Raw genomic sequence first — 26173 nt, 5'->3', positions numbered from 1 at the left:
AAATGGTAAATAAAATCGTGACATAGAAAACTGAGTAATTTATTTATGAAGAAAAACTCAAGTGAAGTCGGTCGACTATTGTAATTTTGCTGTGAAAAATTATTGGTATTTTCGTGCTATTTCGGGAACTGTTTATTTTGATTTGCGGTACACACTTCCCATTTGAAGCCAGTGCATAGAGAAGGTAAGTTACGCTTTAAATTTGAAATTTAAATGCGTATTTTGTAAACAGATCGATGAATTGTTGCGCCATTCGTCTAGTACTTTCTACAAGGTTCAATTTTATTCCATTTACGAATTTTGCAGACTGGTTTTGTAGGCCTATTTATCAATGTTTTATTGTATGTTGACCTACGTATTAATTTAAGGAATCCGGTTGTATTATTTTGAATCAATGAAATAAGCGTACTCCGAGCTCGGTCCAAAAACAAGTAGCTCTTAGGAAATTGCATCATAGTTATTATGAGTAAACGAGTACTAACATCTTTCGATCAATACTTACATGGTACATGTCTCGTATGTACATAGATTTTATTCTAAAATTTATTCGAATAAATTTTAAATATGAGGAAATAAATAATTCAAGTTAGTTCGTTATTTCCGCTGCTAACTCATATCCTATCAATGCGATTACACTGCCAAGTACCTATTTAGTTATCCTTAATACTCAGTTACATTATATTATTGTTGTCATGCTTACTTGAAAAAAAAAACCAATATGAAAAAGAAACTGGTTGCTTGCTTCCATTCTTTTTAAGACCTCTTAATGCTCTGCTCAGCATTGGGACTAATCATACTAAAGAAAAAGCAGTTGAATCACTCTAAAATATTTACAAATATACCTATTGCATAAGCCTCCTAACTCGAGATCGCAAATTAGAAATCTGGAATGAATGGGATCTCGTCATATTATTATTATTATGCTTATTAATCCTGAAAAATTACACGAGATCTCGGAATCAGGATTGCATTCCCTAGTCTTACCATAATAATGAGCTTCTGTTTTTAAGACCTTTTCCTGGACCAGATTAGAAAACCAACAATATGTTTTTCCCCCAGATTATTTAAACAATGCTTAAATTCCAGTTGCAATTGTTTTATTCCACAAACTGATAAAAACATTACGATACCAGCTTATTTTTATTAAAAAGTTTAGTTGCTATTTTACCTCTTGCTGTAAATGATGTGTTCAATTTAATAAGAAAATAATATTATTTTGTAGGTACGTATAATATTTATTACTCAAGTGCAGACTATAAAGCACTTTAAGACACTATAAGCTTTCTGAAGTATTTCACTTAAATGGAAAACAACTTCTGGTGCTGTCCAGTGGCAGCTCTGAGTACGCTTATTTCATTGATTCACTACACTACAGTTAGTGTAGTGAATAAGAAATTATTGAATAAGAAAATAAATTTCAGTATACAGTTTTACCTACACAGTAGCAGCTTGCCTATAGTTCTGATCTGAATCTTTCAGTCTATCAAGAATAAAATGACAATTACCTGAATGTCAGTGTCAATGTTTAAAACTTCTTTTTTGTTTCAGGCTAAAATCCCTTTGTAAGTCCAGAGAAATCATTAAAAACGGCTACCGAAAAGCTTAACCCCAAAGAGCAGCCGAATTACAACACAATGTGTATGTATACTTTTTTATCATAACTTTTTTAATAGTTATTCTTTTTCCTGCAGCCTATAACTGGAACCATGTGGCAGAACCCAGGAATTTATCCGGGAGGTCTCTATTTTGTTTTCTCAGTGTTGTTATACAAAAATTTGAATGATAAAAGACCTTATTTTGTAGTCTATGACAATCTCAATGCCAAGATTTCTTGCTCAATACACTACACATAAAAAAATATAACCCAGTTCATATGTACTGGGTGTTAGTGACATCGTAACGAATACTGAGGGGGTTGATTCAGACCATGATTCTGAGTTAAAATCAAGTGGAATTTCGTGTCAAAAATTCATGAAAATTTTTCTTTTCTTTTTAATTATTTTCCAATCCATACTTTTGCGACGGAAATTTCTACTTGATATCAACTCAGAATAATCAGATGAATCATCCCTTTCAGTATTCGTTACGATGACACTTACACCCCGTACAAGTACATACGGTAGCCATATAAGTAGGTATGGGTGTTAGTGACACCGTAACGAATACTGAGGGGGATGGTTCAGACCATGATTCTGAGTTGATATCAAGTGGAATTTCGTGTCAAAAAATTCATGAAAATTTTTCTTTTCTTTTTAATTATTTTCCAATCCATACTTTTGCGACGGAAATTTCTACTTGATATCAACTCAGAATCATGGCCTGAACCACCCCTCAAAGTTTTCGTTACGATGTCACTAACACCCTGTATATGGTCGTAAGGCCCAGATGCCTTTTAAAATCCAAATCCCATTGTTTAACTATTGTGTCTGGAAATCCGGGCGTTACTAGGATATGGTAAAACAATACCTAATAGCATAAATGAATAATATAATACTATTATTTCATGCTATGGCTCTGAAACTTATTTATATTTTAACTTTATAAAATGTTTAAAGAATTATTATTATTATTGTTATTTATTGTTCATTGTTTATTGTCTCTAGCTATTAGGTACAATAGTAATTAAAACCCTCAAGCCCTTGAACAACCTTCCATAGAAAAAGGAAGAGCTATATTTTTGTCTCTTTTTGTGAAGGTTGTCAAGGCAAGATTGACAATTACGGGTCTTTTATCATTCAAGCACTGCACCCAGCACTAATCTGTCTACTCACTGTCTAACCGCCTTAACAATAAAAAATAATCAAGTGGTAAACTTGTGTTGAAGTATTTGACAGCCAAGAAAAGTTCGGTTAAATTAGATTCGATTTATTTTTTATTCTCAAGGCGGTAAATGTCGTGTCCTGCTCCTGTATAAACTGCTTCTCTGTGTACAGTCAATATTTAAAATAACATAATACCTACAGCTAAAATCTCTAATTGATTTCCTATTAAAAACGAACAATACATAGCATTGTGTAAGTTTAAGCTATGCTATTTATGTTGTGGTATGTCAAAGTAATGTAAAACGTTGTTCACTTTCCCTTGTTTCTCTATTAATTTAAATAAATTAAAATTTAGTCTATGGTTTGAGGGAAATGCCGCTATGTACATTATCCTTAGTAACGCGAAAATGTGTAGAAATTACTTATCAATAACAACTACCTTTATTCCTAATCGAGCTAGTCAGAGGGACATCCATCGCAAGATGAACTAGGTACCCACGCCTCACCAAGTTTCCTGTAATTCTGTTAGACCAACCATTGACCTCATAAATAGACCAATCTCTGTAAAAAATATCCGCGGCACATCTTGTCACAAGAGACGGTAAGTAACGGCACTAAACAACCGAAATTGCACTTTATTTGAACAGCCATATAACGTGTTAATTTAGGGAACGAACTTTTTTTAGAAAGACTCCTTTGCGAAATCTATTTGTTTATGATAAGATTTTTTGGCGGGAACGGGAACGGGACAGTTGCTTTCTTCATTGAATAATCTAAATAATTAATACGAAGTGGTGTTTTGTGGTTAATGATCGTATTAAGTTAGTTGGAAAACATTCGCGACAGTGTTATTATATCGGAATATTCAATAAACAAAGTGTGTCTATCTATTTTCGCTTCGAGCCAACGAGCCTCTTCATAACTCGAAAGTTTATGTCGACCTTTGAGTTAATTCGTTTGGGGTTCGGAGTAGGAGTCTGCTCCGAGAGAAGGGGCTTAGGTTTCATCATTCATCGGCATCACCTTTCATTTCATTAATCATCAAGAAAAAAAAATACATAAGACATGGCTGTATGGGCACAGTTCCCTTGGCCTTGCCCTTCGGGAAAACCAAAGCAATAAAAATGTTTATGATAATGATGATATTTTGTTAAGATGATGATGACGATGGAGATTCTCCCAGACGTATCCGTCGACGGCGACACCCTTAGCTTGTGTTAGCCTGGGCTCTGGCATGGGCGCGAGCGTGACTAGCAAAACCAAATTTGGTTTTGAAAGTCCTGTTGCAAAAAGCACAGTAGAGAGTCCCGCTTGAGTAATAAGTGTAGTGGCTTGGGTCGACTTTTTCAGATCTGGCGTTTGGCGACAAGATCTTCAAGACGGGCTCGATTTGTTTATACGAGTACTACGTCAGTGACGCTAACAAACCAAATTGCTTTTTAATACTTTAACATATTAAATAGTTGGCCAGTTAAATAACTATTTACATTTTTCATTGCATTGTGTCAATCAATCAATAACTCGTTATTACACGTAGCACACAATAAGATGAAAGAATTACAGTCGATTGCAATATCGCTTCTTCTTCTATCGTGTGGGTTGTAAGGTGGATTATCAACCTCAGCAACCCTGGTATCAGAGTAATTATTGAGCCGCCAAAGGCCCCTGACATGGCTCATGTAACGATTACTCACTTCCATCAGTAAGTAGTAACCGAGACAAACGGCTTAACGTGCCTTCCGAAGCACGGATCATCTTACTTTCGGACAATCAGGTGATCAGCCTGTAATGTCCTAACCAAACTAGGGATCACAAAGTGATTTTTGTCATATGTCCCCACCGGGATTCGAACCCGGGACCTCCGGATCGTCAGCCCAACGCTCAACCACTGGACCACAGAGACCGCTATAAACAAACAGCGATTTCTTATGGTGACCTATATCGAAATTTACCCAATATTGCTTTAGATTTTTCGGTGTCACCCTGTATGTGACCCTGGAATAGTATCACGCCTATTTACCCAAAGAGGTAGGCAGAGCTGTATAGTATAAATACCCACTCCTCGCCAGCTGTGTTAATTCCCATGTAAAAGGAATAATGGTTCTAAATAAAACAGTCAAGGAAATAGTAATTGAGCGCATTACCCAAGTCACCTTACCTAGTTTACCTAGATGGGTTTATAAGCGGTTGTAATCTCATTAAATGCTGTTGTGGATACGAAACTCACGTATTCCTAGATCCAACATAACGTAATTTCACGACTATATTCCAAATGGGGTAGTCAGAAGCACAACCGTCGGTTTTCACGGAAAACACAGCACTGTTTTGCTAGAAAACGTAGACTTATGATATTAAAAAAAAATCAAATAAGAGCACCTTTAGGGTGGTATTATTAACCTAATCTCAGATGAGACTGTTCTCAAGATCATTCTCAAATCACTTCACTTCACTTCTTGTTGTTTATGGCTGCATCGTTACCGAACGATGATTCTGCCAATGTCAAACTTCCGAAGAAAACTGTTTATAAACGTAAATAAACGGTTTTGTGTAAGATAGATTCTTCGAAGAGAATGCTCGGTGGGTAGTCTCTGTTTTTATATAAGAACTGTCACATTGACAGTTTTCGTTACGATGTCATAGCTGTATAATATAATTTTATTTTAAGTTACAGCTGTCATCCGACGTGATAGCCCTATTTGCAAAACGCGTGACTTACATCGTAGTGACATGGATTCGAACCCCGGCTCGGGCTGTAAACCACTAAACCACTAAATTCAACTTTGAGTTTTAATTCATGTTTGGATCATAGATAGTTGATATCACGTGGTTTCCAGGATTTGTGCCCGGTTAATGGCGAACAGCCTCCGTGGTCTAGTGGTTAGAGCGTTAGGCTCACGATCTGGAGGTCCGGGTTCGATTCCCGATGGGGACATTGTCGAAATCACTTTGTGAGACTGTCCTTTGTTTGGTAAGGACTTTTCAGGCTTGAATCACCTGATTGTTCGAAAAAGTAAGATGATTCCGTGCTTCGGAGGGCACGTTAAATCGTTGGTCCCGGCTATTAGCCGTAAAAACACCTCCACCAACCCGCATTGGAGCAGCGTGGTGGAGTATGCTCCGTTCCCCCTCCGGTTGATTGAGGGGAGGCCTGTGCCCAGCAGTGGGACGTATATAGGCAGTTTATGTTATTTATGTAATGGCGATAGGCTGGCGCCCTACAAGGGACTTAAACTATAGAATAAGGAATACGTACGGATAGAGCAACTCTCCGCTCCCCACCAGCGTCTGAGCTAGGTTTACCTCCCCTTATCAATACGATGCAGATCTTTCACACTTGCACTTTTGGCTTTCCCACTACATTAAATTCGTAACTCTTAAACACTCACATCCTATAAACAAATAAACTCACTTTCGCTAAGGAGTTATTTTCCAAAAAAGCATTCGGACCGTATTGTAAATACCTATATGTTACAGGAAATGTATGAAATCAAGGAATTGTATACAAATCCTAGAAAATGTGTACAATTCCGATACTACATATTTAGGAAATGTATAAAGTAAATGCTTTCTGTAATAAAACACGTTGTTAATAATATATATTTTTTTTATTATAGCACTTATTGAGACAATCGGGTAACAGTCATACCGTAAAATAATAATAATATGTTTATATTATCTTACTAATTAAAACTTCTAAAATCAACTATCTATTAACTTTTAACGTATCACAAAATCAACTTATATTTATTCTTATAAAATCAATTTTTCATTTTGCAAGTAATCAGTCTGATAATTAAGTAATTATAAATTCGTCCCCGCGTACACACCAATATCTTAAATGTTTTTTTACATTTCCGATTGCTATTTAGGAAATGTATAGATTTCCTATGAAATGTGTAAGTATACCTATAATTTATTTCACACATTGCCGTGTGATTTTAGGTATTACATACATTTCCTAGGATTTGTATACAATGACGGATTATATACATTTCCGTTAACATATACATTAAGTTATGTAGATAGTATAAGTTCGTTTTCTCAAATTATCTATATAAAATATCGGTTGTACAGTGTCGTTAGTCGTTACACGCCGTCGCTAGTGACAAGATCCGCTGCGGACACTTTTATAGAGATTGATTGTCTATTTGTACTAGGTCTATGTTCCAAAAGCAAACAGTATACACGATTCAAACATTAAATTGAACAAAGTTGCTTCAATATTGGACTAGGAGTGAATGAAAGACAATTCAGTTGCTTGTCTCCCCGGGCATTTCGTAAAATCCGACTGAGGAATTGTGTCCTAACTTGATGAACAATTCTTATGGACGATAGGCCTTACGGAACTCGCGGTATATACTCCTAGGCCTTCCACCCCCAACTAGCTATATTGACATGGGAACAATGTTTAAAAAAAAGCTACGAAAACTTTGCCACTTTAGGAATCGCCGTGTTAATGACGTTACTATTGCCAGTTATTGATTTCCCTCAGCTGATGTAACACACAGACGCCGCGAGGTCTGGTACTCAGTCACCGATGAGTCACGCGGCTAGTAAATAAACAACTGTTATGAATAACTAGTAGATATATCATACTTGTGTAACAGCTACTGTTTACGGTGTGTGTGGTGATAGAATGGTACGTCATGTACGGTCACGAGCATTAATAATGTATACACTTTGGTACCACGTCACATTAGCTTTTTTGACAAATTGAACTGTAGCAATATAATGTACCCACTTTGTGCCATATGTTAGTGCGATAGAGCACTAACATATGAGGTGAGACTTACAGTTCAATTTGTCAAAAAAGTCAATGTGACATGGTCCTAAAGTGGGTACATTATATTGCTCATGACTGTACTACTAGCGTCTCAAACCCGGCTTGGAAGAGATACTAATAATGATAAGATACACTTTTGACTGTATAGTCTTCTTGGGCGGAAGGCAAGAGGGAAACCACTACTAGGGCATGCCGCGTCCCTTTGGCCCTTCCAACATCTTTCTTCTATTCCACGATTATCGCCGAACCCATGAAAATCTAGTGCTGTATTGTCGCGTTCATAAACATAATGAAATGGTCGGTTTATTAGTACATTTTTTTTGGCGTGACTTATTGTAGATTTGCCGCAGATGGCATTAACTACTTGGCCGGACAAAAATTATGTACCCGAGCAATGAGAAATTAGGTAATTATCACAACTAGCCTGGATGGTCGCTCATTGGATTCAATTTTGCTTGGCTGTCGAATGATAAAATTGCGTCACACATGCACTTCTTGTTTACTTTTTATTGTAATCTTTTTTACCGCAAAACATTCCAACTTTGTATTCTCATGAAAGCTATGACACACCAAACTACGTCATAGACTTGTGAAACTTGTTGACACATTCTGACGTCACATAATAGTATTCTCGTAAACTGTACTTACCTATTCTTTTTGACTGGGTGACTTTGACTGGAAGGTATTATAGACAACATATTTTGACGGCGCCCGCCAATGTGAGCACGCAAGATATTGTTACTGCTCTCAGACTTCGCTCTGCATATTTAACTCTTTCGCTGTCCTTATGAATGTGAAACTGAACTTGAAATAAAATAACAAAAACATAAGTAACGTGTAGCTTAATCTAAAACATAAATGTTTCATATTCCTAGCAGACGTTTCAAAAAGAATGAATTTTCATAATGGCGGTTGAGATGACTTCTGAAAAGATTGCAGCGCCAATGACATACGAATACCTTCACACGGCCAGTACTAATCTTAATTAGCATTCTTCGAGCATCTAGGTACTATATCATAACACAAATTCATCGATTTTGCACCTTATATCTGTGAAATAACAGCTGCGGGCGCTTAATACATCTTGATCGTGGGTTAGTCTGGTCTGATAAGCAAATTTATTTTAGCCTCGTAGGTTTTGACACCTGAGATTAATGACAAATGTATCCTCCGGAGAATGTTGACTAAACAAAACCTCATCATATCACTAATTAAAGAGCCACGTCGGTGTAGCATTCTCCGTGCTACTTTTTTAGGGAGAAATGAATAGTGTTCGATCAATAATTATGTCATGAAAATTTCAAAACAAAATCGTCATTTTGCTTGAAATAGGTATCAAGCAAAATGACGATTTAAGCACATACGTAGTTTGGCACTATATATATATATATATTTTTTTTCTGTAGCCTAATCAATGTCCCACTGCTGGGCAAAGGCCTCCCTCTTCTCTTTCCAACTCTCCCTGTCTTGCGCATAGTTCCGCCAGGTGTGCCGGAAGGCGTCCAGCTCGTCCCTCCATCGTCGTCGTGGTCTAAAATACATTAAGAAAAACGTTCGATCGAAATACTGTCAGTATAAATAGCACACAAGAGGATTCTTTAAAAAAAAATAAAGATTATCATGTCTAAAGAATAGTGTCCATTCTGATATACACAAACTTAACCTTTTTCTTCTATACCCACCTCCAACCTCTTCCCAGCTTGGATGTGGGGCTCGAATAACAGATCTTTTGCAGTCTCTGTAGTTCGCTCCCATGACATGCCGAGTTTTTAATTCTCGGCAAACTAAGTTCATCTAAATTTTGCACCAAACACTCGTACGCACGTCATCAGGCACCACCTTCCTTCTCTTTCCAACAAAGGTTACAAAGGTCGTACATCTCGTTCCCCACTGCGAAAATTAACATGCCTAATCATAAAACAACCGGCGTTCAGTTTTAAAATGAGTATTCCCTCCGTGCAAATCATTCGATGTCTGACTACCGCGCAGAGTGCAGGGCGCAATGTCTTCTGACAAAGGTGTGTGTGTTTTGTTATGCAGTGATTATAATTGTTTATCGTGTTTAAATGAGGTTATCGTGTGTTTATTTATGCTGGAATTTAAAAAAAATGTGTTAATTGTTTTATACGTATGGTAAAAAAAATACATAAACAGCCTATATACGTACCACTGCTGGGCACAGGCCTCCCGTCTGTCAACCGGAGGGGGTATGGAGCATACTCCACGACGCTGCTCCACTGCGGGTTGAAGTGCTTTTTTACGGGACCAACTCGCGAGTCCGCCTGCAATGTCGTAACCAAACTAGGGATTATAAAGTGATTTTTGTGTATATGTCCCCACCGGGATTCGAACCCGGGACTTGCATGACTTGAAGCACGATTTAAAAACTAGTAGTAGGTGTACAGTGATTCTAATTAATCTTATATCCAGTGTGGCATGCAAGTTATTTTCTTCAATTTGTGTCTCGTATCTAACCCGGTAGGAATCACGGGCGTGAGTTTAAACTCAGTATAGACATTCTTAAAAAGACAAAAAAATATTTTGGAGTCATCGTTTCATTTAAAATGTGATGTGATCACCTGCGGTCTATGGGCTGCCACGGGCTATTCGCAATAAGGTGTAAATTATTGTGTCCCAGATGATAATTAGGAGAAGTATTTTGTCCATGTATACAAATTATACAAAAAAATGCCTACCCATACTTCCATACTAATATTATAAATGGGAAAGTGTATGTGTGTCTGTCTGTTTGTTTGTCCGCCTTTCACGGCAAAATGAAACGACGAATGGACGTGATTTTTTAAGTGGAAGTAGTTGAAGGGATGTAGAGTGATATAGGCTACTTTTTGTCTCTTTCATGAATTTTCCGAGAGGAAATTCCACTTGATATCAACTCAGAATCATGGTCTAATCGTCCCCCTCAGAATTCGTTACGATGTCACTAACACTATGCCGAAAGTAAAGAAAGTTATAAAGGGGAAATCCCTTTTTTTAATACCAATCTACATTTTCATGCGTAAGTATTATGTACAGAACTCGCCTTTTAGTGTAATACTACACCCGTATGTGCCGTATGCCGTATATGACCGGCCTCCGTGGTCCAGTGGTTGAGCGTTGGGCTCGCGATCCGGAGGTCCCGGGTCCGAAACGCGGTGGGGACATACCACAAAAAATATTTTGTGATCCCTAGTTTGGTTAGGACATTACAGACTGATCACCTGATTGTCCGAAAGAAAGATGATCCGTGATGATATGATGATTCTGAGTTGATATCAAGTGGAATTTTCCGTCGCAAAAGTATGCAATTGAAAATGATTTTTAAAAAAATATATTTTTTATGACTTTTCTGACAAAAGATTACAATTGATATCAACTCAGACTCATGGTCTGAATCATCCCCCTCAGTATTCGTTACCATGTCACTAAACCGTGTATAGGTAACTTACCATGTCATATTCACTTTTGTGACAAATTGAACTGTCTCACTAAATGTCAATGTCAAATATGTTAGTACGACAGCGTTTTAAAGTTGGTACATGATATTGGTCATGACTGTACATAGTTGGACACACGCAACGAAGCACTTAATTATAAAATATTTTATTTATTTAAATGTACACCATAGGACAAACTAAAACACCCATCTTAGTTCACCTTTATTCACTAAAAAGTTTTAACAGTACAATAACACGGTCGATTCAACATATTTCACAAGCACCTGAACGCCACAGACTGCACAAAATTAGTACTTTTACCAATGCCCTCGATTCCTGCAGACACATCCTGATTTAATTTTAAGTTATACCTGTCATTTTCTTATCCGCCGAAAAGGAAAGGGACATAATTGACAGATGTTAATTTTAAAATGAATGAGTGAATCAATGAATAACCCGGGCGAATTAAAAAGGCATCTCGATATGCACCCTGTTTAAGGTCCCTTTCCTTTTCGGCGGATAAGAAAATGACAGGTATAACTTGAAATAGAATTAGACGGTGTGTACTGGAATCAGTACCACTGGGTATTTAAAAAGAAATCCGTGATAGTCCAGTTCGGATAACGCATGACTCACATTGTAGTGTCACGGGTTCAAACCTCGGCTCGGGCTCTAAACCACTGTTTTAATGTTTCTGCCTAAAATTCGCATGTGTTCCTTAAATGTTTACGCATCCCTTTCCTTTTCGAGGGATATGTAAAAGACAACATAACATAACATAAACAGCTTATATACGTCCCACTCCCATTAACCGGAGAGGGTATGGAGCATACTCCACCACGCTGCTCCAATGCGGGTTGGTGGAGGTGTTTTTACGGCTAATAGCCGGGACCAACGGCTTAACGTGCCCTGCTTGTAAAAGACAAATATAACTTAAAATCAGGAGATGTTTGCAGGCACCTGCACCATTATTTTTTTACAGTTTTTTATCTGCTAAGATCGTTGTAAATAATCCCACTTTTCTGGAATTATATTCGTCATTTTTATGTTGTTTGTGACCCGTTTCTGATGCTTTTGGTGTCCTTACTATTTTGCATGTAATTTAATGGTACTGGCGACAACTATAAAAAAATCATAACATAAAAACATATATAACATAAACAGCCTATATACGTCCCATTGCTGGGCTCAGGCCTCCCCTCAATCAACTGGAGGGGGTATGGAGCATACTCCACCACGCTGCTCCACTGCGGGTTGGTGGAGGTTTTGGCCTAGTAGCCCGGGACCAACGGCTTAGCGTGCCTAATAACATCAGAAAATATATTTATTAATAAATAAATAAAAAGAAAATTGTATATTTTTTCATTTATAATATGGGAGTTCCATTTAATAATTAAAAATAATCAGCGAAAAGAATGTGTGGCTAATTAATTGCTCATATTTGAAGTTTCCTTAACTTCATAGTTATAAGGTTTACTTTACTGGCTCCCGTTTATTACAAATCTTAATCTAAACTGGCCCTACTTTAGCAATTTATTTCGCTTATCTTCCCAAATCTATAATACACATTTTAAATACCAATTTTTAAACACAGATCAACAAGGCGGCTACCCACAGCAGGGTGGATACCCGCAAGGGGGGTACCCTGGTGGGTACCCTCAACAGGGGGGGTACCCACCACCACCGGGTGCTTACCCCCCAGGTGGGTACCCTCAAGGTGGTTACCCACCGCCTACGCAACCTGGGTTCCAACAACCAGCGTACGGCGCAGGATATGGCGAGGTAAGGGTGAGATACTAATTAGTTTTACCGCTAGCACTTTTATAAATGGTTAAGTCGCAGGCCTAAACCAATGATTGTCGAATTTGTTTTCGAATTCATGTTTGGATCATAAATGATTATCACGTGCTCTACGGTAAAGGAAAACATCGTGAGTAATCCCAAATTTCCGTGAAAAGAAATGCATTATCGGAGGTATGTGATCTAACCAGTATTGTAAGGTTAGACTGGCAGTCGCTTGTGGAAAAAACTGGGCCTGTCAAATCTTCAGGTTAGGTAACCGGACTCTGTGAAAAATAGGATAATGCTAGGGAAATGATGACTTTTATAAATAGCTAAGTGATAAAACTCAAATATATATCTACGGTTAATTAATATAACGGCCTCTGTGGTATGTTGTTGAGCGTTGGCCTCGAGATCCAGAGGCCCCGGGTTCGAATCCCGATGGGGACATATTACAATAAAAACTTTGTAATCCCTAATTTGGTTAGGTCGTTACAGGGTGATCATCCTGATTGTCCGAAAGTAAGACGATCATAAGTTAGTAGTCGTTACTTGAGCCATGTCAGGCGGCTCAATAGTAACCCTGACACCAGGGTTGATGAGGTTAGTAATCTACCTCACAACCCATACGATGGAAGAAGATAAATAATAATAGGTTTTACCGCAATTTGTCGACATAATTCGCCGTATGATGTCATTAGCGTAGGTTCGTATTGTATGGTACAAGGTCACAATTAATTGGATTTCATCGATTATTTATTTATGTCTTTAATATTTAAACTTATGTCTTTATTAAGTCTAGTATAAGATACGTTATTTTAGTTGTACATTTTTTCAAATAGATAACCTAGACAGCCTATACAGGGTGTTAGTGACATCGTAACGAAAACTTCTACATATTATGATTCAGACCATGATATCTAATAGAATTTCGCAAAAATATGAAACTGAAAATAATTTAAAAAGACACTAAAATTTCCATGAATTTTCCGACAGGAAATTCCTCTTGATGTTAACTCAGAATAATGAGCTGAATCATCCCCCTCCATATTCGTTACGATGTCACTAACACCTTGTATACAGCTGATTTCTGGGCACAGGTCTCCCCTCAATCAACCGGAGTGACTATGGAGCATACTCCTCCACGCTGGTCTACTGCGGGCTAGCGGAGTTCTTTTCCGAGCTCTTATGTGAAACTGTATACTGTAGGGACACACCTTACCTAGAATATTTCGCTTCCTTAATTGACCCCACATAACATAAATAGCCTATATACGTCCCACTGCTGGGCACAGGCCTCACCTCAATCAACCGGAGAGGAGGGTAATTGACCCTACCGGAAATCAAGTCCGGAACACCGGTTTAGTCGTAGGTGGCCATTACACCACAGGGGGCGACATTTCCAGACCGATAATGCTGCCAATTCTTCATCATCATCAGCCCATTAACGTCCCCACTGCTGGGGCACGAGCTTTCCCTGTGGATAGATAGGGAGATCGGGCCTTAAACCATCACGCGGGCCCAGTGCGGATTGATGGTTATTAACGACTGCTAATGCAGCCGGGACCAACGACTTAACGTGCCTTCCGAAGCACGGATGAGCTCGAGATGAAAACTTTTTTGGTGGTCACCCATCTTATGACCGGCCTTTGCGAAAGTTACTGAACTTCAACAATCGCAGACCGAGCGCGTTTACCGCTGCGCCATCGAGCTCCTCAATTCTTCACATACACTTAATTTTCAGTGTGTAAGGTCTAATGTTAGCTCTGTCCTTTTCTTTCACATGTCGTAAGTGAAGGACGGCACTAGTTTTGGAGCTGTCAAAATAAAATAGATTAAGGGTGTCGGGACCCTTGGTATTTAATTTTCGGCGACAATATATGGCGTAAGTGTAGCCACACCATTCGGTGATCGAAATATGTTTTTTAACAGAGGTAAACCAAGCTAAATTAGCTCTACACCTCTTTGCCACTACTTGAAAGTCTAGATAACCTACAAACAATAAAAAAATATTACAAACCCCTTCCTTCTTCCATTTTCTTCAGGTTTACTCTGGGTCTGAAGCTATTGATAACTTCCTATTTAAAATTAACTTTAGAAACTACATGTAAAAAAAGTTTTGTAAAAAATTATTTACGATTTACGTTAAGATAATTATTGCATTCCTGATGTTTTTACAGAGGTCTTAAAAGTAGAGGAAAGTACAAACAGGAACCCTGTAAGGGCACTACAACAACAACTAAAAGTATACACAATGATAACAGAAAACCAAGAATAAAAATAATAAAGATTAAGTAAAAGATTAAAAAATATAAAAAAAAATGCCTATCCTACTTTATTTACGTTTTACACTGAATCCGCTACACGTATGCCATCTAGGTAACGGATAGAAACTAGTTCCTAGTCTAGACTAGGGTACTAACCTACACCCTTAAGTTTGTTCCAAGTCAACGGTTAATCTAGTAAGCCACGATCTAAAGGGGAAAATGCGTGTCAATTTCTTGTTTGTAAACAACATAATTATTTATTTAATATTACTAGTAAGGTTTCGTACAAAAGTATGTTTGGATATATTGGCCAGATGTGGCGAGCGGTATGTTTAGTTCTCAACTTTATTTCAAACACTATGTGAATTGTTGAATAAACGTATGGGAACTTACAACAGTGGATGTATTGAGGCTAAGGAGCTCAAGCCAAGGACATATCTCAAATTACACTTGAAATTAGCAGAGCAGCATTATACCTGTCTTTTTCTTATGCATCGAACAAGAAAGAGACGGATAATCGACCAGAAAAAAATTAAGGAACATGCGACAAAAAAACTGCCTGCTTCTCCCATTAGGTGTCGCTACAGTTGAGTGTTCTTAAATGTTGACAGTTCCCCATACTATTTGAGTAAACAAAAATATTGTTTTGGTTACATTTGTATAGTATACTCTGCGCAGCGTTTAACTGCAACATCATAATTGTTATATTTATACCCTAAAGATGGTAGAGAAGAAAAACTTAGAAAAATGTATTTTTAAATGTAGTTTATTATGTATGATAGTGCTTGGTTATTCCCCAGCTCCCTTACAGAATTGCTGGATGGTTAATAAAGCTAAATGTTTCTCGAGAACTACATAAGGCGCAATGCACTTTGAAAGCGGAAGAGTAGGTTCACATTACTCCATAAATAGCCGGTGTTTGGTGTGGATCGCCTTTAAGGCGCTGCGCAATGTTTGCCGGACTATTTAAGAATAAGATTCATTTATTAAAACACCCACTGGAGCAGCGTGGTGGAGTATGCTCCATACCCCCTCGGATTGATTGATGGGAGGCCTGTACCCAGCAGCGGTATGTAAAGGCTGTTTATGTGCGTGTGTATTATTAAAAGACGCCACACACATAGCAATGGTAGTGGTTAGAGCGCCAGGCTCACGATCTGGAGGTCCGAGTTCGATTCCCGATGGGGACATTGTCGAAATCACTTTGTGAGACTCTCCTTTGTTCAGCTAGGACATTGCAAGCTGAATCACCTGATGGTTCCGTGCTTTGTAAGGCACTTTAAGCTGTTGATCCCGGCCGGTTGATTGGGGAGAGGCCTGTGCCCAGCAGTGGGACGTATACAGTCATGAGCAATATCATGTACGCTCAACCACTGGACCACAGAGGCCGTTAAGAATGCTTACCGTATTATATGTATAGTAGACGACAGGTCGACATGGCAATTCTCTAGTGACGTGACGTTTTCAATATCGATATATTTTTATTATGTATGTAACAAAATGTGAATAAAATAATACCACGTTTTCATTTAAGTTAATATTTATTCATCTGAATCATCTAACGTTAATTTTATTTCTAAAATATTATTCTTAGTTTTCAATAGTTTATAATTTATTTATTTATTTATAATTTTGATTGACCATAAATATTTAGATTAGATTTCTTTTAAATCTATTGTTTTTCTTTTGTGTTAATGTTAATTTCTAATTCAATAAATTATGTGAGCGAGGTTATAATCGATAAACGCGGTCGATACGGACTCGTGCGACACTAAGACTAAAACGCCGCGGGGACTGTGCGGGTGGGTGTGCGGGGCGACCCAGCCTCCGCGGCTCACCTCATGCCCCGATTGCCATGTCGACCTGTCGTCAACAGTAGATTAATAAGTAACAACGCATATTTTATGTATAATGTTTCAGCCGGGATATGCGGGCCCGGGGGTGGGCGATCTGGGCGAGGACGGGGAGGTGAAAGGCTTCGACTTCACGGAGCAATCCATCAGAAAGTCCTTCATCCGAAAGGTGAGTCGCAGCTTCAAAGCATAATTCATAATTTATCCGTCAGACAAACTAAAACCACTGAATTGGACTTTATGAATTTGAATGATGACGTTTCCTGTACTTGTGGATACAAGCATAATGGCAATAGGCCGCCCCCTGGCATTGGACTTAAACAAAGCTGGCGAAGAGTGTATTCAGGGTGTTAGTGACACCGTAACGAATACTGAACGGGGATGATTCAGACCATGATTCTGAGTTAATATCAAGTGGAATTTTCCGTCACAAAATTCATGTACTTTTTGTGTTTTTTAAATATTTTCAATTCTGTACTTTTATAACGGAAAATTCCACTTGATATCAACTCAGAATCATGGTCTAAATCATCCCTCAAAGTTTTCGTTACAATGTCATTAACACCTCTATACTATACACCTCTGCCTACCCCTCCAGAGATACAGGCGTGATGCGAGGTCTGATGTGTTTAATCGCAATTTTTCCAGGTATACTCCATCCTGATGCTCCAACTACTGGTAACGATGAGTTTCATAGCACTGTTTCTGTTCCACCAACCCACCAAAATGTGGGTGCGATCGCATGGGATGCCTATTTTGTAAGTAGTAATTTGCAATTTAAATGTATGCAAGCGTTACAAATTATATAAGGAATAAAAAGTATGAAACAAAAAATAATTAAAAAGAACACCAGAATTTTCCTGAATTTTCCGACAGGAAATTCCACTTGATATCAACTCTGAACCTCTGAGCCATCCCGCTCAGTATTCGTTACGGTGTCACTAACACCCATACCTACTTGTATCTACTTGGGGTGTAAGCGATATCGTAACGAATACTGAGAGGTATGATTGAGCTGATTATTCCGAGTTAATATCAAGTGGAGTTTTCCATCGCAAAAGTATAGAATTGAAAATAATTTAAATAAACCAAAAATATCATGAATTTTGCGACGGAAAATTTCACTTGATATTAACTCAGAATCATGGTCTGAATCATCCCCTCAGTATCCGTTACGATGTCACTAACACCCATGTATAGATAAGTAACTTTACAGTACTGATGTAAGTAAGTAGTCGTTACATGAGCCATGTCAGGGGCCTATGGCGCCTCAATAGTAACCCTGACACCAGGGTTGATGAGGTTGGTAATCCACCTCCACAATCCATACGATGGAAGGAGATAAATAATAATATGTATTTCGTATTGTACGGTACAAGGTCACAACATGAATCGGATTTCATCGTTTTGTTCGGGTTGATGAGGTTGGTAATCCACCTCTCAACCCACACGAGAGGAGTGTAATAGAAATCAGAATCATTTATTCAACGTAATTATCATGGATAAACTTGTTGAAGGTCAATGTAACATTTTTGAATTTACGTCATTTCGCAAGGTGTTATGGCTGAGGAGAAGAAATGTCAAGAAACTGCAACAGCAACACATCTTTTAAAAACCAATGAGGATATATATACATTACAAGTTATTTAATAACTAAAGGAACACATTTAATACCAGACATTTTTATCATTTAGGTAGTCATTAATCTTATAATAAGCTTTTTTACATAAAGTAAGCTTCACATGAGCTTTAAATTTATTTTCTACATTTTTTATTTTGATTTTTTTTTACATAACCCCAAAAAAGATGAAATATCTTTTTGTATTCCAGCTGGATAGCGTTCGCGATAGTCTTCGTGTGTCTGATATCGATGGCGTGTTGCGAGAACGTTCGCCGCACGTCGCCAACCAACTTCATATTCCTCGGGATATTTACAGTGGCTGAGAGCTTCCTGCTCGGGGTCACCACCAGCATGTATGATGTTAGCGCTGTGAGTATAATGTAATCCATCTATCGCACACAGATGTTGATGTGCTCTGCCTGGTGCGTAGAGTAGAGAATGGTAAAGAAATATGGATAATAAAAAAAAAATATATAAATATAATAAATATGAATATGGATTGAGAATATAAATATGAATTGAGAAAGACGCAAATCATCTCACGCCGTGCAATCCGCAGTATTTTTATAAACTTTAATGTTGGCAGCGATGGTGCAATGGTGCCAATTGTAACCTAATTTTAGTTAAAAACTTTTAACTAGTGTTGTCCATCACTTACAAGTAACTTCTCTAAGTGCAAGAAAGAGCTAGTTTCAGTCCTGTCAAATTAAGTTGGTGGTTGCACGAATCAGCACCATTGAAGTATAGAACGATGGAAAATCTATTCAAATGTCGAGCAGTATTTAAATGCTCTAAAAAAGAAACTGCTGATTTGATATTGTGTCCGTGGTCATCGATAAAATGTTACGGATCTGTTTCATCTCAGCGTAGACAAACAATAATAGCATGGTATAAGAAAACCAGCGGGCTTAGCAATGTAAGCATGCGACCCTTTCTCGCCGCGACAGAGATCGTCTGTCTCTTTCTGAGCAGTACTGTGTGTGAGTGACGGGTGACGTATGTCGAGGCGAGAAAGAGTCGCACGCTTACGGTGCTAAGCCCGCTGGTATACTCAAAACTGGCAGTTAGCATTTCAAGGTTAGCCCAGCTGACGTCATCCGACCCTGCAAGGCCATTTCGAGAAAAATAAATTACCCCCGTCCAATGTTTTTAATTTACTTGGCAAGGAAATTTTGTACTTTTAGTAAAAGATTTACGTACAGTTTTAATGATTTTTGTATATGTGACAAATAATAGTAATTAAATACATTAGTCAGTAATTCAGTTAATTTTCAATAATAAAACTTACGTGCTTGGAATGTTGGAGATACCAATTGAATGGTATCTGTTGTTAAAGAAGAGTGGAGTCTTAATACAGGCATTGGTGCTAATTCCTGCAGACGCCATCTAATTTTATTTTTAAGTTATAGCTGTCATTTTCTTATCCGTTGAAAAAGAAAGGGACGGGTAATCGACAGGCATAAAATTTATGGAATACACGTCAATTTTAAGCAGAAATCTAAAACAACCGTCTTAAAAAATTTACATCGGCCAATAATCCGACAGAATTAAGTAGATAGCACGTCAAACGCATTGTATACCAGCGAGATGCCTATTTTATTCGCACGGGTTATTCATTCATTTTAAAATTAACTTTTTGACAATCATCTGTCCCTTTCCTTTTTGGCGGATAAGAAAATGACGGGTATAACTTAAAATAAAATTAGATGGTGTTTACAGGAATTGGCACCATTGTACGTAGTCGATCCCAAAGTTCTGTCACAGGCACATTATTTTAAAATTTCGAACATGCTTTTAGAAAAATTTTATGGCGTTCCATTTTTGAATGTTTGACAATTATTTTAAAACAAAAAATGATCATTTGCCGTGATTTATTACGATGGAGTGGACCTTGAAAGAAAACCGAATCGCAATTTTAGCGTTGCATCGCTGTGGGCACTCGCCGAGTACCATTTTCAAGTTGCTCAAAAATTTGAAAATAACACTTAGGTTTGTGTATCGTACCATAAATAGGTATAATGAAGTCTCAAGTGTTGAGGACAAGAAAAGAACTGGCCGGCCTCGCTCCGCAAGAACACCAGCAGTGATCAAAGCGATAAAGGCGCGCATACGAAGAAATCTTGTCCGAAAACAGAAACTGATGGCTTTGCAGATGGGGGTCAGTAGAAAAACAGTCAAAAAGGTTTTAAACGAAGACCTTAAGTTGCGAGCATACAAGAAAAAGAGTGGACACTTACTTAATGCCCGCCTGAAAGCAATTAGACTCAAAAGATCCCGGTTGTTATTAAAACGGTACGCGAGAAACCGACACCGTGACATACTTTTTACAGACGAAAAAATTTTTTATATAGAAGAAAAGTACAATAAGCAAAACGATAGAGTGTACGCAGAGAACTCTGAAGAAGCAGGAAAAAAAGTTCCGCGGGTTCAACATGGGCATCATCCATCTTCAGTGATGGTCTGGTTAGGTGTCTCTTACTATGGGCCAACGGAGGTTCATTTCTGCGAAAAAGGTGTCAAAACCAGTGCAAAAGTGTACCAAGAGACGGTTTTGAATCGGCTTGTCAAAGATCTGCCCAACACGCTATTTTCAGGACATCATTTCGTGTTCCAGCAGGATTCTGCGCCTGCACACAAAGCCAAAACTACTCAAGCCTGGTTCGACCATCAAAAAATTGACTTTATTAGACACGAAGATTGGCCTTCCTCCAGTCCGGACCTTAATCCTCTGGATTATAAAATTTGGCAGGTCTTAGAGAACAAGGTCTGGGCTAAACCCCACAAAAATTTGGCGAGCCTGAAGTCAGCCATAATTAAAGCCGTCGCTGAAATAGACATGAATATGGTGCGTGCTGCGATAGATGACTGGCCGCGGCGTTTGAGGGAAGTTATTAAAAACAAGGGAGGTCATTTCGAATAATTTTAAGTTATTTTCATTTCTTAATAAATATACTTTAAATTGATATATAATTTTTTATAAACTTATTGGTACTTTTTATTTTATCACTATTTTCATATATGACAGAACTTTGGGACCGACTACGTATGCTTAAAATAGGGCCGCAATCACGAAAATGTAAAAATTGTGTGTTAAACAAATTAACATTTTTATTATTTATTTAATTTTTTATTATTATATTTGCAGGTGATGATGGCAGTGGGTATAACAGCGGCTGTGTGCCTCGCACTGACACTGTTCGCTCTACAGACCAAATGGGACTTCACAGTGATGGGCGGGGTACTACTTGTTTGCACCGTTGTACTCCTCTTATTTGGTAAGTACACTTGTGTTATTATTTCGCGGAATAGAAAGAGGTTGGAAAGGCTTTTTTTGACGTCACTTTTTGTAGATTTGCCACAGATGGCAAATCTACAATTAACTACTTGGCCAGACAAATGGGTGCGCTGAAGCTCTCTCCCGGTACAAAATTTAAGACAACAGGCCTGTTGGGCGCGAACCTCGGCTCAGGGCGTCGTCTGAGAGGAAGAATCTTTGAAAGAATTAATCGACCCTAGTGAGTCGATAGCGATAAGCTCTGATTGGGGGAAATCGTCGACCACGCCGCTGTCGCCGGTGCAACATTTGTAAACGAAATTAGGTCATTATAATATCATGATCATGATTATTATTGTTGGTTATTATTTTTTATTATTAGTCGATATAATTGTAGAATTTTCAACATGATACTATCGATAGGCATATCGATATTTAGATTATTTAAGGGCTTAGAAAATAATCGATATTCAGTCGATTATTGCGCGACACTATTACCAATCTAACGGCCTCCGTGGTCCAGTGGTTCGAGCGTTCGGCTCACGATCCGGAGGTCCCGGGATCAAATCCCGGTGGGGATATCACGAAAATCACTTTGTTATCCCTAGTTTAGATAGGACATTACAGGCTGATCACCTGATTGTCCGAAAGTAAGATGATCCGTGCTTCGGAAGGCACGTCAAGCCGTTGTTCCCGGTTACTACTTACTGATGCAAGTTAGTAGTAGTTACATGAGCCATGTCAGGAGCCTTTGGCGGTTCAACTCTGACACCAGGGTTGACGGGGTTGGTTACCAATCAATCAGCATCACGATAGCATAGCTGACAAAGGGCCTATCAATACGCCCCCAGATGCGAAGGCCAGAGATCTAACCTCACTGCTTTTAACCCCCTTACAACTTGAAAAATGTTTAAAGTTGTAAGACCGAATGTTCTTTTAAAATTCAAATCCCATTGTTTAACTATTGTGTCTGGAAATCTCGGCCTTAGGAGGTTGAAGTTTATAAAAATAATTTAGTTTTAAGTTACTGGTACTAATTCCTGCAGACGCCATCAAATTTTATTTTAAGTTATTCCTGTCATTTTCTTCATCACTAATTTAAGAGTCACGCTCTTATCGGTGTAGCATGATTCAGCATGATTCGTCATTTTCTTATCCGTTGAAAAATAAAATTAGATGGTGTTTACAGGAATTGGCACCAATAAAAATCTTCATCTTTTTTATTTTTAAACTCCTTTAATTTCAGGTATAATCGCGATCTTCATTCCGAAAAACAACGTGGTGACTCTGGTATACGCGTCACTCGGCGCACTCCTATTCTCCTTCTACCTGATCTACGACACGCAGCTGATGATGGGAGGCAAACACAAGTACAGCATTTCACCCGAAGAATACATCTTTGCTGCCCTGAACTTATACCTGGACATTATCAACATCTTCATCTACATTTTGACCATCATCGGGGCTTCGAGAGATTAGGATAGAAATTAGAGCGACGGTCGCGAAAGGAATGTCTGATGGTTTTTTTTTTCTACTTGCTAAATGCGTCCGTATTTTAAGGTTTGGTCGGGACCCCCGTGCGAGTTTGAGAATAACATAACATAAGCTCACGACTATATCCCAAAGGGGTAGTTAGAGGTACATACATTATATCGCAAGATGAACTAAGTACCCACGCCTCACCAAGCTTTCTCTTAGACCAACGTGATAGGTGGTGAGCCGTATCGCCGTCTATAATTAAAAGTAAAGGTTTGAGAATCACTGAGAATAATAGTAGACTGGGGTTACATTTGATGGCTGAAAACTTATTGTTTTTAAATATGGAATTGGAGGCTTCTAGAATCGCATATTTCTGAGCAAATAATCGATTCTATTCTTTCGATCAATTTTATAACTCCATTTAATCGATACCGGACGAATCGCGATATGTTAGCTTTTTTTTTTTAATTTCAGTTTATTTAGAATTTGTGCCCTATTGCAATAAGACTCGGCCCCTATTTCATGAGATTTAAACATAGCTGGGAGAAATGGATGTATTTACTATATACCTCTGCCTATCCCTTCGGGGATATTAGCGTGATGCTATATTATATTGTGTAGTTGTTATTCTGGGGCTTTTTAAGTGAGTGTTCTTTCTCGACTATTTATTTCTTAACGACTATTTTTTTCCTACTTTCATGCGGTGGTTTTAAGTTTGCCTTAACCTCCTAAAATAACTACTTTAAAGTCGTAAGACCGAATGTCCCTTTAAAATCCAAACCCCATTGTTTTACTATTGTGTCTGGAAATCTCGGCCTTACGAGGTTAATTTCATGGAACATTCCCGAAAATTTGCCGATTTACCGAAATATAGTATTAATTATAAAATGTATCTTATTCGACAGAAGAAACTAGTTTCTAAAACTTAGCTCGGGAGTACTCGAATAAAGGTGTATACAGATATCGCGAATGTACGGTGCGAAAGGTTTGCGCACACCCTAATTTTTTTAGCTTTAAAAAGTACATAAATTGTATGAATATGAATTGAAAAAGACGCACATCATCTCACGCCGTGCAATCCGAAGTATTTTTATAAACTTTAATGTTGGCAGCGATGGTGCAATGGTGCCAATTATAACCTCATTTTAGTTTAACAACTCTTAAACTAGTGCTGTTCTTCACTTACAAGTAACTTCTCTTAAAAGTGCAAGAAAGAGTTAGCAGTCCTGTCAAATTAAGTTGGTGGTTGCACGAATCAGCACCATTGCAGTATAGAACGATGGATAATCTATTCAAATGTCGAGCAGTATTTAAAAGTTCTATTTAAAAAAGAAACCACTGATTTGATATTGTGTCCGAGGTCGTCGATAAAATGTTACGGGGCTGTTTCACCACAGCGTAGTCAATAATACCATGGTATAAGAAAACCAGCGGGCTTAGCACCGTAAGCACGCGACTCTTTCTCGCCGCGACAGAGATCATCTGTCTCTTTCGGAGCAGTACTGTGTGTGAGTGACGGGTGATGTATGTCGAGGCGAGGAAGAGTCGCGAACTTACGGTGCTAAGCCCGCTGGTATGCTCAAAGTGACAGCCAGCATTTCAAGGTTAGCCCAGCTGACGTCATCCCGCCCTTCGTTGCCATTTTGTAAAAAATAAATTGCCCACGACTAATGTTTTTATATTTTGCAAGGAAATTTGAAATTTTAGTGAAAGAGTTTTAATGATTTTTATATATGTGACAAAGAATAGTGATTAAATACATTAGTCAGTAATTCGCTTAATTTTCAATAGGTAATAAAATTTACGTCGTTGGAATGTTGGAGTTACCAATTTAACGGTAACACAGTGGTATGACTTACGTCATCAAAAGGCTAGCAATGGCGGCTTGTCATAGGATTGAGCATACCTGGTCTTCTTATACCATGGTAAAGACTACAGCGGCTTTGAATTGACCACGTTATAATTTTGATTATATAAGAAGACCAGATATGCTCAATCCTATGACAAGCCGCCATTGCTAGCGTCAATGTATTTATACTTTAGTCAGTAATTCGCTTAATTTTCAATAGGTAATAAAATTTACGTTGTTGGAACGTTGGAGATACCAATTTAATGGTAACACAGTGGTACAACTTACGTCATCATAAGGCTAGCAATGGCGGCTTGTTATAGGATTGAGCATACCTGGTTTTCTTATTCCATGAATAAATACTACGTTAAGAAGTAAGAGAATCGCGCGGACTGTTTGTTACACCCTTATTGCTTAGCGGCTTACGGCCATTTTAGCTGATTCATATTTCATTTATTTGCAATAAAATTGGCACAGTTTGCAGTTGGTCAGAATTTAACATTTGGTCTTCATATTTAGTTATTTCAATTATAAAGTGCAAATAATAATAAAAATAAATTAAAATGTTTATTATTGATTTGTTTTGAAATAATAGCATTTGCAAGGAGGAAGGTTTAGTCGTTGCATTTATTGAAGATGGACTGACGACCGCTCGCTCGTAAAATTTAGGCTCGGGTCAGTATACCACTGTGTTGAATTAACATGACATAAGCAGCCTATATACGTCTCAACCGGACGGGGTATGGAGCATACTCCACCACGCTGCTCACTGCGGGTTGGTGGAGGTGTTTGGGCTAGTAGCCCGGGACCAACGGCTTGCGTGCCTTCCGAAGCACGGAATCATCTGACTTCTTCGGACAATCAGGTGATTCAAGTCTGCAATGTCCTTACCAAACAAAGGACAGTCTCAGAAAGTGATTTCGACAATGTCCCCATCGGGAATCGAACCCGGACCTCCAGATCGTGAGCCCAACGGTCTAACCACTAGACCGTGGAGGCTGTTTGGCTGTGTGTTAAATTATATAAACGTTTATAAATTTCGTACATAAGTATATACATTTGCTTTAAA

General features: G+C 38.2%; 1 protein-coding gene and 1 non-coding gene across 4 annotated transcripts; one reads left to right on the top strand and one right to left on the bottom strand.

Annotated features, from left to right (window-relative positions):
* The first annotated feature begins 45 nt into the window (after positions 1-45).
* On the top strand, positions 46-24404 carry LOC126372530 (protein lifeguard 1-like). 3 transcript variants are annotated; one of them, XM_050018339.1, is made up of 9 exons: positions 46-184; positions 1549-1562; positions 1692-1737; positions 12574-12761; positions 16949-17050; positions 17530-17639; positions 18712-18871; positions 21648-21777; positions 23023-24404. In XM_050018339.1, exons 3-9 carry the CDS (start codon positions 1707-1709, stop codon positions 23253-23255), a joined length of 954 nt encoding a protein of 317 aa, XP_049874296.1. In that variant the 5' UTR covers positions 46-184; positions 1549-1562; positions 1692-1706; the 3' UTR covers positions 23256-24404. The 3 variants fall into 3 exon arrangements, with proteins under 3 accessions (XP_049874296.1, XP_049874298.1, XP_049874297.1); XM_050018341.1 differs by lacking the exon at positions 1692-1737 and having other exon boundaries at positions 1549-1638; XM_050018340.1 differs by lacking the exons at positions 46-184; positions 1549-1562; positions 1692-1737 and adding an exon at positions 9494-9563.
* Positions 4594-4665, bottom strand: Trnav-gac (transfer RNA valine (anticodon GAC)). Its single transcript has one exon. It is a non-coding gene; the product is annotated as a tRNA-Val (tRNA).
* Positions 24405-26173: the final 1769 nt, after the last annotated feature.

This window comes from Pectinophora gossypiella, chromosome 14 (genome assembly GCF_024362695.1).
Source record: "Pectinophora gossypiella chromosome 14, ilPecGoss1.1, whole genome shotgun sequence".
Lineage (NCBI taxonomy): Eukaryota > Metazoa > Arthropoda > Insecta > Lepidoptera > Gelechiidae > Pectinophora > Pectinophora gossypiella.
This window is presented reverse-complemented; position numbering and strand designations above follow the sequence as displayed.

Bases quoted from the DNA above. Each gene is read 5' to 3' on its own strand.
- LOC126372530 (XM_050018339.1), top strand. From the start codon at position 1,707: ATGTGGCAGAACCCAGGAATTTATCCGGGAG. The intron at 1,738-12,573 runs GTCTCTATTTTG...TTTTAAACACAG, and splicing joins CCCAGGAATTTATCCGGGAG to ATCAACAAGGCGGCTACCCA. The intron at 21,778-23,022 runs GTAAGTACACTT...CTTTAATTTCAG, and splicing joins CGTTGTACTCCTCTTATTTG to GTATAATCGCGATCTTCATT.